The following is a 15,968-nucleotide window of genomic DNA, read 5'->3' as shown; positions in this document are numbered from 1 at the left end:
TTTGCATGGTAATACTTGTTCACATGTATATATTAATTTTTGGACATCGTTCCTTCACCCAATCAACATCAACATCGAGAGGATTAAATTTTTCTTTCTCAGTAAGCTCCCTGTCTAACGTTCATTAGACTACATGACGGAAATAATAATGATGCCATACACTTCCTGTCGGTAACCTGCAAATCTTCAATGGCCATCTTAGAGACTGCAGTACCCACTACCTGGCTAGCTGCCATAGAGACCGACCCGGCCTTTAAATCCTCCGAGATAAACAACTTCCTTGCGGGAACCTACCCTGCATGGTACAACAGCCTCCCAGAGAGTGTGAAGCAGTACGCTACCGCCACTATTTTGGCCGAGGTCTCCTCCGAGTATGAGAGCGATTTACTTCCCACAGATAGTGTCGTGCCTCCCTCCACTACCCTATCCGACCCTCGTCCATCCATCACGAGTAGTCCCTTCGGCTCGACTGCCCTGGCCTCGGCCTCTGGTACCACTTCTACCGAAATGGGGACCACCGGTAGCAGCAGCAGCAGCAGCTCTGCGCCTAACACTACTACTTCATTCACCGCTTCTACCTCTACCTCCAGGGCTGGTGCCCCTGCTGCCACTGGTATGGCTATGAGCCTACTTGGTACAGCCGGGATCCTGGGTCTTGCCCTCGCTCTGTAGAACGGGATCAAGATGGATGAACGAAATATGCCTTGATATTGGAATAGGATAGACTGCTCGCTGGCACTCTATTAATGGCTACCTGATCGTCATGAAAGGATCCCGTCGCTGCGTTCTTGTCATTCATTCCTTGGGCGAACGTCTGCAGTCGTGATTCAGGTGAAGGAGAGGTGCAAGAAGGAGAGAGGTTTTGGGCGATGGTACCTGGCTTATTTGGAATATTATTATAGAAAGAATGTCTGGATACCAGCGTGGTGAGCTCGTAAAAAAACAAATATCCATATGCCATATCTGGACAAGAGCTGCTACCTTTCCACCTGTGTAAATACCTCACGCGATAGCAATGGTAAGACAACAAGTACGGTAGCATGTAACGGAAAATTCACAAACTACTTTCCCAGACATAAACCTATTAATATCCCATCGGTCATATCTAGAAGATGGGCTATTAAGAACTGTCAATCAACATATATTTCAGCATTAGCTCCGTGCTCGCTAGACAGGGAGAACAAAAAAGTGCTGTTTGCCGAAAGTAGAAAAACGAGGACATGAACCTCTTGTTCTTCAAAGAGTTCCTGGATTGTATTCAGTGACTTCGTTGCTATTCTCGCCGTTGTGAATATAGATACATCCAATGAGTGACATATATTACCGGCGCCTCAACTCCAGCCCTCTGGACAGGGAAGCGATAGAAGGAGCTACAGAGATAGCAAGAAACGACTGGGGAAACAAGCAGTGAATTTACAGAACCTAAGCGTTGGGAGAGACGAGAATTGAAATTCCAGAATATAAACATAGAACCAATTCGGATGAAAAAAGGAAGTAAGCGGTCTATATCATTATACTTATTAGCATATTGCCGTATGTCATCACATAACACGAGCAGTGTCACAGTGCCCCGGGTAAGTACGCCATTATACTAGACTGGGACTTTCAGCTTACCTTTACCTAGCAGGGCTTCCTAAGAGTTAAGCACAATGTCTCAGAGGATAGAGACCGAGTAGGCGGCTCGAGAGAGCGCGTGATACTATTCAGCTCACCCCAAGGAAGCCCTAGTCTGTTCTTCCATGTTGCTTCAGGAAATGAAAGTAGTATTGTGGACCCCGACCACCATGATAGTACACGTAGATCAGCAGCTGCCTGTCCACCATGGAAACAAGGGTGAACTGCCATCGGAAAATCGGCGAGATAAAATCCTGGTAGATCAAGCGGTGCCATTTGCTGCAGGGTTGGTATGTACTGCGGTTTCGCGTGCTGATTATCAACGGGGATTGTACCCGGTAAACTGCAAGTACCAAGGAGTAGCGCGTTTTGCAGGGGAACGGGCATCACTGGAGCACATGACTGCGGGTAGAAAGCAGGGACTTGTGGTTCAGCATAAGGATAGTAGGTTTGTTGTGCTAGAAAGCCTTGACTGTTCGGCAAGGAAGCAAGAACAGATTCTTGGCCTCGAATTGCATGAGCTACATTAACCGATGGCGGTCGAGCCACTATATCCGGGGAATGTGAACGCTCTCGGTGCTTGGTGAGCGTTATCTTGCGGCAAAAGCTATACAAGAGCATCAATGCTTTGGTCGCTTATAAGGGAACATGGCACTTCTACCTTTTCCCACAGGTCGGTTCCTGACAGATATAAGGTCGCTCCCCGGTGTGAATCCTCCGGTGTCGGGATAAGCTGGAAGACTGCACCTTCTTAGCAACTTCTATCACTTAGCAAGTTGCGCTGGAGCATGCCTACATCAGAAAACGCTTTCCGACACTCTTTATGCTCACATATATGAGGCTTTTCCCCAGTATGTGTTCGAGAATGAATTGTTAATGCGCTTCGTTGGATGAACCTCCTGTTACAATCTTCCACCGGACAGTGAAAGGGTCGATCGTTGATATGTATACGATAGTGTCTGCAAAGATCTGTTTTGCGCGTGAACGTCTATGTATATTATCAGTAGGCTCGGACCCAGAACACAGAGAAATAGCTAACAAAGAGCTTACCTTTCCACAATGCTTCCAGGGACATTTAATACCTGGTATTCTCTTAGGTGTCATGGCAAAAGACAGCAAGACTAATTAGGATGACGGACAAGCGCTGGCAAGAGCACTGGAAAGCGAATAGCAGGAGGCAATATTGGCACGCAAGAGCAAGGAATGTATCCAAAGGGATAATGGAGACTCAAAAGGTAAGTATAGCATCAATTGTTTGAGGTATCGGATAGGATTAGACGTAATCGCGATGAGATCAAGTAATCTGGATATAAGACAGGGTGAGCAGGTAAGACTAAGTTACCACTGGAGGGAAAGAGGTAGAGACCATAGATAGACGGCCATGAAGATTCGCGTTCCAAAAGTATCTACAGGTGTCTAACAACTGGTTCTATGGCTTCAGCTCTTTGCTTTTCTTGGTAATCCTTCTGCGAAACCCGGCTAAACTGTTCTTGGGTAACAGAGGAGCACTCCAGTTTTCCCTAGACGTAATTTATCATACTTTAGTGGTATTGTCGAAGTAGCCAAAGAGCATAGGTGGCAACAACGGTATCCGGAAACAGCTAAAGAAATAAACATTCATAGTACTATGGAGAGAGCACAAAATGACTATCAAGTTACAAGAGATTCTGGATGATCGAAATGCACATAGTAGAGTTCAAGCCCCGTCAGGACTAATATTTGGAATACAGAACCGGAGAACCTCACTTCGACTAGCCTAGAGTTGCATGTTTTCGTAGCCTGTCTATTGCCTCTATCGGAATCAGAAATTTATAGCTGCCCAATATCCCGAGATGGCCAAGGTATGGCAAGTCGCTTTCGTCAGCGAGGTCGTTTATTTGACGTTACAAGCGAGACATCCCCACTCGCCTCACTGGGACCCAGTCTCCGCCTCATTCAACTATAGCAAATTGATTTTTCACTTATGTGCACTTCCGCTGTAGGTAGGAAAGCTCTTGCCGGGAATGCTAGAGAACCATCGATCTCGGGCAGGTTATTGCTCATCTCGCACTCTCTAGCACCAATTATCAATGGATATCACAATCCCGGGATCCTAGTAGGGGTGAGACTAGGAGAAATATTCTTATTCGATCATTTGACTATGAGCGAGCGCAGCTTGCCTAGGCTTGGTAGGCCACCTCTTCTTGTGCTGTAAGACGGCACCCCTGCATTTCATACCTAACACGTTGGCTCGTTGTAACCAAGGAAACTTAACAATACAGAACAATATACTGGAAGCATGACCAGCGCCTTTGCAGCACAAACAAGAATATCTTAGCCACGGTTGATAGTTGACATTTAGACTTCACGGATGTCCCGGAGCATGAAGAGCCTTCGATTTAGCACGGCATTGCGAACTTCGTGTGATTAAAGACAATAAACCTATCACTACTATTTGCTATTGACAAAACGATTTCCCTGCCTTACAGATCAAGGTACACGACTGTTATAGTCCGAGCTTATTGTATTCATACCACGATATCCACATCATATAAGGTCCCGTTTTGCTCCCATGGCTTGATCGCCCAACACAGTATGCGAAGTTTAACGGCCTTATCGTGTCGATATGATACCCCAGGACGAACTCTTCAATAATGATAAGCCATCCAGAACATCTTCGTCTTTGAATAAGTTGACGTGGATTCACAAACAACAGACACGGCTGGAGGATCCTGCGTGGAAATTACTGCTCCCGTTACTTGGAGGCCTGACCCTAGACTTGCACCGAAAGCTTTCGTAACATTTCACCGTCGATATCTCTTTGCTGCAAAGAGAAGAGGGGTTCCCGACAATGTGGCTGAGAAACAGCTGCATTGGCGAGATCATCATCATATTGTGCTCGCACAGGAGCTTTAGTGTCGCCATTGTAATGCTGAGCTTGTGGTTTGTGTATGGGTGAGATCAGAGAGAGGAATTCGGAGGAATACAGTGGTTGATGCGTCTGATGGATGGGAATGTGCGTCAGTAATCTTATACACGACGAGTCTCGAGTAGAGATGGTTATGTTTGGCCTTTCGTGTGGATCATTCTGAGATTCTTTATGATTCCTTGATTCATTTGCAGGCTTGCGCGGACTTCGTATCTTGCAGATGTCTTCATAGATAGTACTTAACAATCTGCTACTCCTGAGGCGGCCGTGCAGATCCGATCTTCCTATGCGGTTTTCGTCACGAAGTAGCTCAAGTAGCCCATCCAAAACGTCAGATGTCTGTTCAAGTTGCGCCAATCTGCGCCTCGATTGCAGCTTCCGTCGTTGGTCGGTCTCTTTGTCTACCAAACACGCCGTCCTATATGTATGACAACCTCCGCACGGTATTTCCCCAGTACACTGCTCACAACTGATCATTAACAAAGATCCTTATTCTCGGATGCTTCAGTTAGAAATAATTACCTTTCTCTTTCTCCTTTGACATGCAGTACAAGCTCTGGATGAATGCTTTCGCCGTGATAGTGTTGCGATTCTCTCAAACTCTGCCCTCGTAGATGGACCTACTTGAGTCCATTTCGGCGTTGCTGACATCTTTGTGAATGAGATGGCACTGTGCGCGAACTCTGAAAAATTATCTAAGTTCTGGTGTTCAGCCCTAGGCAAGAACCTACCCAGCAGGGGATGAAATGCTTGTAGTTGGACTGGCATGTAATCCACTGCAATGTCCTTGGATGAGCGGCTCCCCTTCTCCTTAGGAGGTCGAACCCCCGGAGCCGACTCAATCAGGCATTGAATGTAGCTCGAACTGAAGCTTCGCATCCCTTCCTCAACCCCGCTTCAAGACAGGACAGTAAAAGAACGTATGTTGAATTTGATTTTGGCACAGGCGTTATGTAGTGCCTATAGTGGCGCTCAGCATGCATAATGTATATCTAGATAGTCGGCCGGGCGTTCGTGCCCCTCTCAGGCCAGTTATTGCAGATCTATCCCATAACGGTATCACGGGCTTTGACCATATCCCGAGGTTTGCCCGTTGCTGAGATCTCTTGCCCAGGAATGCCTCGATCTAACTGCATCAGTGCCTATGATTCGACCATCGGCTATTCAGGACGTAATGTGGAGGGTCCGAAGTTTCTCTGTCAGCCACCTCTTCTGCTAAGCTTTGTATAGAGGTCCCCACACTCATTTAAGTCTACTTTCTCTTTCTGAGAAAGGAAAACGGTATCACAGTGGGAAAGATATCGTGTTGATCTTAGCTAAAAGGCCTTTATGTAAACGTTTCAGAATGCTGGGTATAATCAGGATACAATGGTTATAGTTTCACGGTTAGATAGAGACTTGGATCTGCTGTTGTATAGTTTGTTCTATCGAACTTGGAAGTATAAACACGGGGAAGTTATGAAACCTTGGCCTCAGAAACTCTGGAGCGTGAGCCCAGTCCAAGGCGGCAAAAAGCTGGGGTTAGGTACTGAGTCTTATGCCATGTATGCTGTGAACACGCGGAAGATTCTTCACTTGAAGAGTATATAGTTTGAAGAGTAGTATTTAATGTGAAGAAACTCGTATCTTACAGGAAAGCAGGACTGTCACCACATAGTATCTCATGGGGCACCTCCAACTGAACATGTCGCTGGCCTACAGGGAAGTGGGCAAACAGTAAATTATGAAATGAAAACTGTTGACTATCCGGAAGACCGAAAGAGTACCTATCCAGGTCTAAACCACTTCCACCAGATATTCCACAATCGAGCATCCTTCCCTAGTGTCCACCTTCCCAGGAGATCCCGCGTTCGTAGACTCGGGTAAATCGAGGGTCCGGACAATAGCGATTTCTTGCCGAAGCCCTAGCGTTTCACATCGGGCCATGGACTGGTATAGTAATACCGAATATAATCTATTGAATTACATATAGCGATAGTATAGCCCAAATATAGGATGTGATTCTTAGAGATCGCGGTAACAATACCTGGATTTAGGGGCTATAGACTATAGTACCTCGAGCTAAAAGTTCTTAAAAAGAGTAAAATACTGCAGGATTCAATCATTAGTTCTCACAATTCTACTCTGCTGGAAGGACTGGATTCCTTGAAAGAACATATTTCATGTCAAATCTATAGTAATAAGGCTGGGTTCTTCTCTGTAGCCACGCAACTGGAAAGGAATGCAGTCTTGGGTGCAGCGACTGAATGATACATTACTGGTAATCTGCGATAGAATGGTCACAGGTTGTCAGATTTTACTTAATAAGATACAAGATAGTTTCTGGTTGTATTTCTAGCTTCCAATAATCATCGCTACCTATCGATGCACATATGTACGTACCTTACATTGCTGTTCTCTCTTAAACGCAACAATACCATGATAACTCTCTACATAACAGCTTATTCAGCAAGAGACGTAGTTATCCTCCCCAGCATTAATACGCAATAGCCGCTCCGTAACTGCTTTCTACATCCAGGGGTGGCACCATCTATGACTTGGGGCTTTCATCTGTTCATCTACTTAGCCGCCAGGTGTGTCGGGGAATAAAGCACAAGCGTTTTACAGTGTGACAAATATGATATTCTCAAGAATAACCGAGAAAATAAATCACCGGTCCTAGCGCTTAGAAGAATCAACAGAAATACATGCATCTTTATACTCCACTTGCATAGCACGGCCTTCCAGTACCTTGATGCCTCATACCTCAGGCAACAAAAGACACCCCCACCAAGCAACCTACAACCCGGGAACTTTTTTTGCACCCCTCACTCACTCACCACATTAAATCAATTCCATACCAACCAAACCTCAGCACCACAATCGCAACCACCAACCCAACCCAGCCCAACAAACAAACAACGGGACCAATTCAATTCAACTCAATCAAACACCCAAAATGTCCCAAGATCCCTACACGCCACCCCCCCTCCCCAAACCCTTCACAAACACAACCCCACCACCAACCCTCCTCACCCAAGGCGCCGAAGCCCACCTCTACAAAACAATCCACCTAAATACCAACACGCCCGCAGCACTGAAAATCCGACCCTCGAAACCCTACCGCCACCCCATCCTCGACCGCCGATTGACCCGCCAGCGCATCCTCCAGGAAGCGCGGTGTCTGGTGAAGCTCGTTCGGGAGGGCGTTAATGTGCCCGCGGTGCTGGCGTTGGATTGGGAAGGACAAGGTGGGGAGAATGGGAATGGGGGCGCGTGGTTGCTTATGGAGTGGATCGAGGGGTTGGTTGTGAGGGTTGTTTTTGAGAGGTGGGAGGCGTTTATCAAGGCTTCTGGGGGTTCGTTGGGCGAGAAGGAGCTACGGAGGGAGGAGGAGAAGGTTAGGGGGTTGATGAGGGGGATTGGGGGTGTTGTTGGGGGGTTGCATAAGGCTGGGGTTATTCATGGGGATCTGACGACGAGTAATTTAATTCTGAGGACGGGAGATGTTGATATCAAAGATGGGGAGAGTCCGGCTATGGTGGGGGATGTGGTTTTGATTGATTTTGGGTTGGCAGGGCAGAGTTCTTCTGAGGAGGATCGGGCGGTGGATTTGTATGTGCTTGAGAGGGCTTTTGGGAGTACGCATCCCCAGGCGGAGAAGTTCTTTGAGGAGGTGCTGGAGGGGTATAAGGATAGTTATAAGGGGGCTGCGGTTACGTTAAAGAGGTTGCAGGATGTTAGGATGAGAGGGCGCAAGAGGAGCATGATTGGGTGAATTTCATTTACTTTCGTCTCTGTGAGTTTTATGTGTTACGGGATTATGGGTTATGGTTTGGAGTTGGGATTATGATCTAGGAGTTTTGTGGGAGGAATCATGCTTTCATTCATCGTCAATGACAAACGCCACGCTTTATCGTCACAATGCTGGAGATGAGGGAATCTGGGAATAGACAGACGGGGGAGGGAGAAAGAAGGATCGATCAGTCTTCACGAGCCTGGACGCAGGTTCCCATATCAGCGAGTGCGAAATAACCCTTGTTTTCGACAACGCCGCGATCCTTGACAACAGCCGTATACTTGACCACCCACTGTGGCTCGACATCACCCTGAATACCGTCGTCCGCATCCGGGGTGGAAGCAAGAATGCCGGCACCCTTCTCGCCCGGACCAAGAAGTTCCCGCGTGGTACCAATGGGCAGGATGTCCATGCAGTCGTTGTGGGTGAGGAGTTGGATATTCTCAGATTTCGCATAGAGAATCAACGATTTCGGCACGACGCAGCAGTCCTTGAGGTTGATCTGGTCGACAGAGGGCTTGACATTCGTATGCGGCAGGAACCGGGCGAGTCTCTCACTGCCAAACTCCGCCACTCCCAGCTGAGAAATCATACCCTTCTCCTGCAGATCCTCGAGCACCCTCCACGTGCGAATCATGCTGTCAAAGTCATCTGGCTCCTCACTCCCGGTATCCGACTCCACCTCCTCTTCACTATCATCCTCCGCATCGAACAAAATCCCGGGGAAAGAAACAATCAATAGATCAATAGAATCCACATGTAGCTCCTTCAAGACTAGATCAATTGCCTCCCTCGTATGCGCACATCGTCGCGACGCCGGAATCCCCGGCAAATAGAACAATTTGACCGTAATATCATACTGCGCCTTCTCCTCTGCCAATCCACGCTGCGCGAAATCAATCGCTGGAATGTAGAGGCCGTCTTCGGTCTCCCGGGTCCAGGCCCGATACCGCGGGGTCGTTGTCGTCTCGGCCGAAGATAATTGTTGCGCCGTCTGGAAATTTGACCGCAGCGAGTTAATCAGCTCAACGTTGGATTTTTCCGTCGAGGCTTGCCGGATCACAGTGTGACCTCCGGATGTCATAAGATTTCTGCTCAGTATTGTGTTAGTATCTATGTAGAGTCGGGGTTTGCGCGCCTGCGGGGTTCATTCTTTTCGCGGAGGGGTAATGTAATCTCTGTTGCCGGAGAGGGTTATCGCCACTTACGAGGTGGAGAGGATTAGCTTCATGGTCGCTGTTGAATGGCTGACAGACTATGACAGGGATAGAGTATAGTCCAGTTGCAAAATGGGAGTTTTGGGGGGGAGGTGAATAGTTTGTCGCGAGGAGGGAAACTTTTCGGAGAGTGAGAGCCGTTGAATTGCTAAGCAGATCTAAGCAGCCCCGCGGGTGCCCTTGCCTTTCCGTTTACGGTAATCTATCACATCTGCCCTGATAACCAATCTCAACTATAACAAGCCATATACCACATGCGAATTAGGGATATAAATCTACCAAAATAGTATGAATTCATCCTCTCTATAGTTCTATTCTACCCCCACATCCCCAAAGCCCATCTAATCAAAATCAAGCGTAGGGTCCCAATCCGTAGGCTCATACTCTCCTGTAAAAAGCCTCTTCACATCCTCCTCATCCAACTTAAAATCAAACACTTCCGCATTCTCCCTAATGCGACTGGGCGTCGCAGACTTCGGTAAAGGCACAAGACCCTACCGACCAAGAAACCCAATTAGCCCAACCCAACACCACCAAAGAACAAAACAGAACAGAACACCAGAGAGAAAAGAAAAGAAGAGAAAACTCACCCTCTGCAAACACCACCGAATCATAATCTGCGCCGGCGACTTATTATACTTCTTCCCCAATTCCCTCAGTACAGCTTCACCCATACGAGTCCCATGCGCAAGCGGCGAATAAGCCTCGACAACGATATTCCGCTTCTGAAGCCACTCGACGATATCCTCGCGCGCGCACCACGGATGGATCTCATATTGGCCGACGTCGATCCTCCCGCCGCCTCCTTGCTGGATGTACTCCTCGAGTTCGTCGAGATGGTGGATTCCGTAGTTGGAGACGCCGATTGATTTCGTTTTCCCCGCTTTCTGCGCTTCGACGAGTGCCTTCCAGGAGCCTAGACGGTCTTCTTTGCCGCCGTAGGGGGCATGGATTAGGATTCTGTTTTGCATTAGTTGTCATTCTATATCGTAGCAATTCCTTCAATACCACATGGTACATGGAGAGGAAAAATAAGAAGGAAAACCTACAGATCGAAATACTCCACCCCCGCCTCCCGGAGACTACTCTCCACGGCCCGCTTAGTCCTCTCATACCCCATAGACTCGGGCGGGATCTTAGTAGTAAAGAAGATCTGGGAGCGGTCTAGCCCTGACTTTGCAATTGCATGACCGCAGGCCTTTTCGTTTCGGTACATGATTGCTGAGTCAACCTGTCCTATTCTTAGTCTTCGATTTTATGTGTTATTTCTGGAAGAGGGGAAGTGTATACATGGCGGTAGCCGGTGCTCAAGGCTTCTAGGACGGGAATTTCGGTTTTTGATGGGGAGCTTTTGGTTTTTCCTTTGGTTAGTTTGTAGGATATCTTGGGGAGAGCGTTAGACGGACATTAGATAGACCTGGGGGTTTGGTTAGTGTCTGTCTTTGCGGGGTGTTCGCTTTGTTTACTTACGCCGTAGCCGAGGATGGGGATCTCGTGGCCTGAGTTTAGGCGGTAGGTTGATTGGAGGGTTTGGGGGGATGTCATTTTGTTTACTGTGTTTGTGTAATTGTGTAGGTAGGGAGTAGTTAAGGTGAAGAGGTACAGATGAGGGTTGGGATGAATCTTAAAGGTACTACTGGTAGTATGAGATCATTGCGGTGGGCGGTGGGGCATCTGTTAATATAACCTGATTCGGTAAGTGGTTCCTTGTTCTCTACAGTACTCCGGAGTACAGAGTACACTACAAAGTACTCCGTATAGAAGATCGAGTGTGAAATACATATCATCGTATGATTCATATGGTAACAATAACACGTAGTCAATAGTACAAGGATGGCGATCCCATCCATCACTACCTCAGTATCGCTAATGCGCAAAACATCATGAACAGCCAAAAAGACAGATGCACACTGATATATCCAACGCCCGTGTGATGCACTCTTAGAAGTAGCAAACTGCCAAACCTATTAGCACTTTTGAATCATATATTCTCACGTCCGAGCTCTCTTCTTCGACTTGAGAGGCGCTTCGCAGACGTTATTCCAAGTGTCTTCAAATGTGGTCTTCCTGGCTCCAATCTGGCCTTCGAAGAAATTCATCCGACGGACCACTTCCATGGCACCGGTTCCTAGAGACACCGTTTTGCCCATAATAATACACTCCGAGACACCCTCGACAAGGTCGGTACGGCCTGCTCCACCAGCGTCGAACAGATGATCGGCGGTCTTCTCGAAGGAGGCCAGCTGAAGAACAGAGTCACGCATCTTGGCAAGACCGAATCGCGTAATACCCAGAACCTCACCCTTGTAGGTCATGACATCGGCAAGAAGCTGCATGTGTCGAGGATCAATGTCCATGTCCTTCATCACCTCGCTGATTTCACGAACAATGGTCGTCCGGGCGGCTTCAATACCAAGAACTTCGCGCATCTCCATCACGTTATTGGTAGACGTGCGAAGGCCGTCAACACCAATCGTGTTCATACATGCCCGAAGACCGTAACCTTCCACAAGGAGCGTGTTGGTAGTCGACGTGTCATCCGTCCGAATAATCGCACGGTAGGCTTGAGGGTGACCGAGAACCTGGATGTCGGGAAGTAGGCGTTTGAGATGCTTCAAACGCAGGAAAGGATCGGCACTCGTCGCGGCAATTTCCGTCTTCGAAAGGCCGAGCTTGCTAGCAGGATCCACATCCATATAGATATGAATATGTGACCGCTGGCAGCGGAACTTCAAGTCATCGGACTTGAAGCGTCTATGGTTCTTGATGGCAGCAAGGATATCCTGGATTTTCAATTCGAGTGCCAAGTCTTGGATGGTCTTCCAGTTAATCTTAACGGTGATGTATGCCTCTTTGCCAGTCCAGGTCTCTCGGACGTAGTGGGTGATATCCCTGAGATACGTCTTCTCAATACGTCCCTTTACAATCCGAGCCGCAATGACATTGTCCTTGGTTACCAGTTCGCAAGACACGACGGGTGTACTGATTTCCTTGGAAGCGTTGATAATTTCCTTAATACGAGGAACACCCTGAGTGATACTCATACCAGCGACACCAGCAAAATGGAAAGTCTTCAAGGTCATCTGAGTACCGGGTTCACCAATAGACTGGGCACCAACAGCACCAACCGCATGACCGGGCTCCACCTGAGCCTTCTTGTATTTCATCAAACAGGCAGAGATAAAGGTCCTGAGCGTCTTCTCGGTCAACTTGCCTGTATGGTTCAAGCCCTGCTGACTCCTCTCATCGGAGGGATCAATGTCACCGCCTCGGGAGATCAATTTGTCTGCCTTGGTGGAAACGTATTGCTGGATAGACTCGAGGAAGTCGCGTGCACTTTCAAACTGGTCAACACCGTGGTTAGACCGGTCCATGTAGCCGAGTTCAACGTCGAGCAGATCTTTCCGGACCAATTTAGCGCGTTCCTTTGAGAGCATCTCTTCACACACTTCCATGATCTCTGCGGGCTGCAAGCTGCGCTCGTCGTTATCATAGGTGGTCGCTTCGGAGTGAATGAACGTCCGATCGAAATGAACAGGCTTAGCCTTGCCCTCCATATCTACGGGATCCAGCTTGTCATCACCGTACTGGAACTGAACGATATGGCCGGAAGAGTTCCGCACAGTATCATCGTACCGCGAAGAGAGATCTTCCAAGGACTTCATCAAGCGACGCGACATGTAACCAGTTTCGGCGGTTTTGACGGCTGTATCGACCAGACCTTCACGACCGGACATGGCGTGGAAAATAAACTCATAGGGCTCCAAGCCAGAAAAGAAACTGTTGCGAACGAAACCCTTCGAAGGGGGTTGACGAGCATTCTTTGGGAAATGAGGCAGTGTTCTATCTTGGAAACCGTCCTGCACACGTTGACCACCAATAATTTGCTGACCGACGAGGGCAACCATCTGGGACACGTTGATACTTGAACCCTTGGATCCAGACGTAGCCATGATCAAAGGAGAGTTGTACTTGCTGAGCTGGGCGATACATTCGTCACCAGCCTGCTGTCGAACCTTACTGAGAATACCAGAGAGCTTATTCTCCATAGTTTGCAACTCGTCACATCCAGGGAACGTCTCCAGGGTACCCGCCTTGTATTGGGCAATGACTTCGTCACACTGTGCATATGCCGTTTCGACCAGGTCATGCTTCGACTGTAGTAGCTTCTCGCTAGGGTATACGTCTGTGATACCGATGGAGAAACCCATGTTTGTAAACCAACGCGCGGATAGCCTCGACAAGCGATTCATGCCCTCTGCTGCTGCTGGAGGGCCGAAATCTCTCAGCATAACATAAAAGACATTGTCCTTCTTTCCTGAACCAATAGTAGCTTTGTCCATCACACCACACATGACCTCCGAATTACGAATGACGAGCCACCCGTCTTTCGGGTCCAGATCTTTCGGGCGGCCATCCTTGGGGGGCTTGTATTCTCTGCATGCAGCATCCAAGTTGACCATTACAGGATCGTCCTTGTTGGGACGCATGAGAATATTGAAAACTTGCTTTCCGGTCCACAGCATCTGTGGCTTGAGCACTGCGGGTGGAGGAAGGTCGAAACGAGTTTCCGGGCCAAGCATGTAAAGGCATATCTGCGTGAACGAGCGCCGATCGAAGAAATTATCCTTACTACTCAAGATGTACGCAGCACTGATGAAATCTTGGATGGCGGAAATGATGGGTTCACCGTTCTTAGGCGTTGCCAGATTGTTTTTCACGCCCATCAGCTCCATAGCTTCGGCTCTTGCTTCTTCAGTCTGGGGTACGTGCAAATTCATCTCGTCTCCGTCGAAATCGGCATTGTATGGGTTACAGACACACTCGTTCAAACGAAAAGTTCTGTGAGGGCGGACTTTGGCAAAGTGGGAAAGAATACTGAGCTTGTGAAGAGAGGGCTGACGGTTGAAAAGTACAATGTCACCGTCCTCGATATGGCGCTCGACGACGTCTCCCTCCTGCAGCTGATCGGCAATCATGTTGAGACTACCGTACTTGAGGAAGGTTTTGAAGGTTGAGCCTTTCTTGACAAGGTAGTTCGCTCCAGGCCACTTTTTGGTTCCGTTCCGAACTCTCTGCTGCAGCTTCTCCTTGTTGTACCGTGTGACCACCTCAGGATAAGTCATGTTCTTCGCCACTAGTTCGGGAACCGCGACTTCATCGACTCGCAAATTCGGATCGGGTGAAATGACAGTTCGACCAGAGAAATCAACACGCTTTCCTGACAAATTACCACGGAATCTTCCCTGCTTTCCTTTCAGTCGTTGTACAAAACCTCGTATGGGCTTGCCCAAGTCTGCCTTGTTCAGGCCAGGAACGTCACTGTTGATATAGACCGCAATCTGAAGCTGCATGTAGTCCCAGCATTCCATGATGGTCTGAACGGGGGCACCCTTGAGTAGTGCGTTCTTAAGATTGATGTTACTCTGGACAATATCACCCAACTTGGCAGTCAGGTCATCCTCGGTGGAGGAAGCGTCTTGGCCTACGGAAGGACGGATACACACAGGGGGTGCAGGGATATACTGCCAGAGAAACATTTCGGGCCTGGCTTCCTTCGGATCCAATCCCAACAGTTCGCAGTCCGTATCGGAAATTCTCTTGAAGAGGTTTAGAACACGCAAGGCATTCATATCATCCTGCGCTTTTTTGTGATGTTTTTCAACTTCCGGATTATGGCTCCTGGCTTCCTCGAACGATCGATCGAAAACAATCTTGCTGGGAGGGGGGATCTTCTTCATAGAGGTAGAGGCATTGAAGGCACGGAATTTATCGTGCGTGATTTTGAGTGCGCTTGTTCCAGCCTTCTTGACTACACCGTTGGTGGCACCGCACCTGTCACAATTCCGAGTCTTACGGCAACGTTCGTTGATGCGCTTCGCTATTTGCAACCTTCTCAAATTATCCAAGCCCGGGCGTCGCATTTCACGAAGAAAAGCACGGCGTTCTCCTTCCGGGAGCAAAATGTGCGAACATTCTTTGCAGATCTCCTGCAAGATGGTGATGACACGCTTGAAGTACCCTACATGAAAAGAGGGCAGGACGAGTTTCACGTGGCCGAAATGGCCATTACAGACTTGAAGGGCACCTCCACACGTTTGACAGGATGCGGTTTTGCTCGATACACCCATGCGCGAATCGAGGGGGCCATGGGCAACAACCGATCTATCACGATCAAGGTCAAAGAACTTCCGGTCGGAGACCTCGACTACGCCTTGGCTGACAATATCATCGTTCGACCTATATGAGTCACGCGCGAACGGGTCAGCCACGGCCATCAGACAACCCACAAGCGATACCAGGCCAGAGTTCTTACAGAACACCAAATTTCAGTTCCTTAATAACTTTAGGAGCACGGTCAATGACCTGGGCCTTGCCCAGGTCGACCTGCACACCTTCCGGAGGCTGCATCACGCTTGTCAAGAGCTGATCATGGCAGGGAGGCAATAAC

General features: G+C 48.4%; 5 protein-coding genes across 5 annotated transcripts; 2 read left to right on the top strand and 3 right to left on the bottom strand.

Moving 5' to 3' along the window:
• Window positions 1-5: 5 nt before the first annotated feature.
• Window positions 6-672, top strand: AO090020000621 (uncharacterized protein; the record flags this gene model as incomplete). The annotated part of the gene is made up of 2 exons (XM_023237915.1): window positions 6-25; window positions 129-672. 2 exons carry the CDS (start codon window positions 6-8, stop codon window positions 670-672), a joined length of 564 nt encoding a protein of 187 aa, XP_023092917.1.
• A 6,788-nt stretch (window positions 673-7,460) lies between these two features.
• Window positions 7,461-8,279, top strand: bud32 (serine/threonine protein kinase BUD32; the record flags this gene model as incomplete). The annotated part of the gene is made up of 1 exon (XM_001824858.3): window positions 7,461-8,279. One exon carries the CDS (start codon window positions 7,461-7,463, stop codon window positions 8,277-8,279), a length of 819 nt encoding a protein of 272 aa, XP_001824910.1.
• A 205-nt stretch (window positions 8,280-8,484) lies between these two features.
• On the bottom strand, window positions 8,485-9,531 carry AO090020000623 (putative gamma-cysteine synthetase regulatory subunit; the record flags this gene model as incomplete). Its single annotated transcript, XM_001824859.3, has 2 exons — window positions 8,485-9,391; window positions 9,509-9,531. The coding sequence occupies 2 exons, from the start codon at window positions 9,529-9,531 to the stop codon at window positions 8,485-8,487; spliced, it is 930 nt and encodes a 309-aa protein (XP_001824911.1).
• Window positions 9,532-9,858: 327 nt separating this feature from the next.
• AO090020000624 (aldo/keto reductase family protein) lies at window positions 9,859-11,062 on the bottom strand (the record flags this gene model as incomplete). The annotated part of the gene is made up of 5 exons (XM_023237914.1): window positions 9,859-10,011; window positions 10,108-10,477; window positions 10,567-10,748; window positions 10,808-10,900; window positions 10,988-11,062. The coding sequence occupies 5 exons, from the start codon at window positions 11,060-11,062 to the stop codon at window positions 9,859-9,861; spliced, it is 873 nt and encodes a 290-aa protein (XP_023092918.1).
• Window positions 11,063-11,508: 446 nt separating this feature from the next.
• Window positions 11,509-15,928, bottom strand: AO090020000625 (DNA-directed RNA polymerase III core subunit RPO31; the record flags this gene model as incomplete). Its single annotated transcript, XM_001824861.3, has 2 exons — window positions 11,509-15,757; window positions 15,834-15,928. The coding sequence occupies 2 exons, from the start codon at window positions 15,926-15,928 to the stop codon at window positions 11,509-11,511; spliced, it is 4,344 nt and encodes a 1,447-aa protein (XP_001824913.1).
• Window positions 15,929-15,968: the final 40 nt, after the last annotated feature.

Source organism: Aspergillus oryzae, chromosome 6 (genome assembly GCF_000184455.2).
Source record: "Aspergillus oryzae RIB40 DNA, chromosome 6".
Lineage (NCBI taxonomy): Eukaryota > Fungi > Ascomycota > Eurotiomycetes > Eurotiales > Aspergillaceae > Aspergillus > Aspergillus oryzae.
This window is presented reverse-complemented; position numbering and strand designations above follow the sequence as displayed.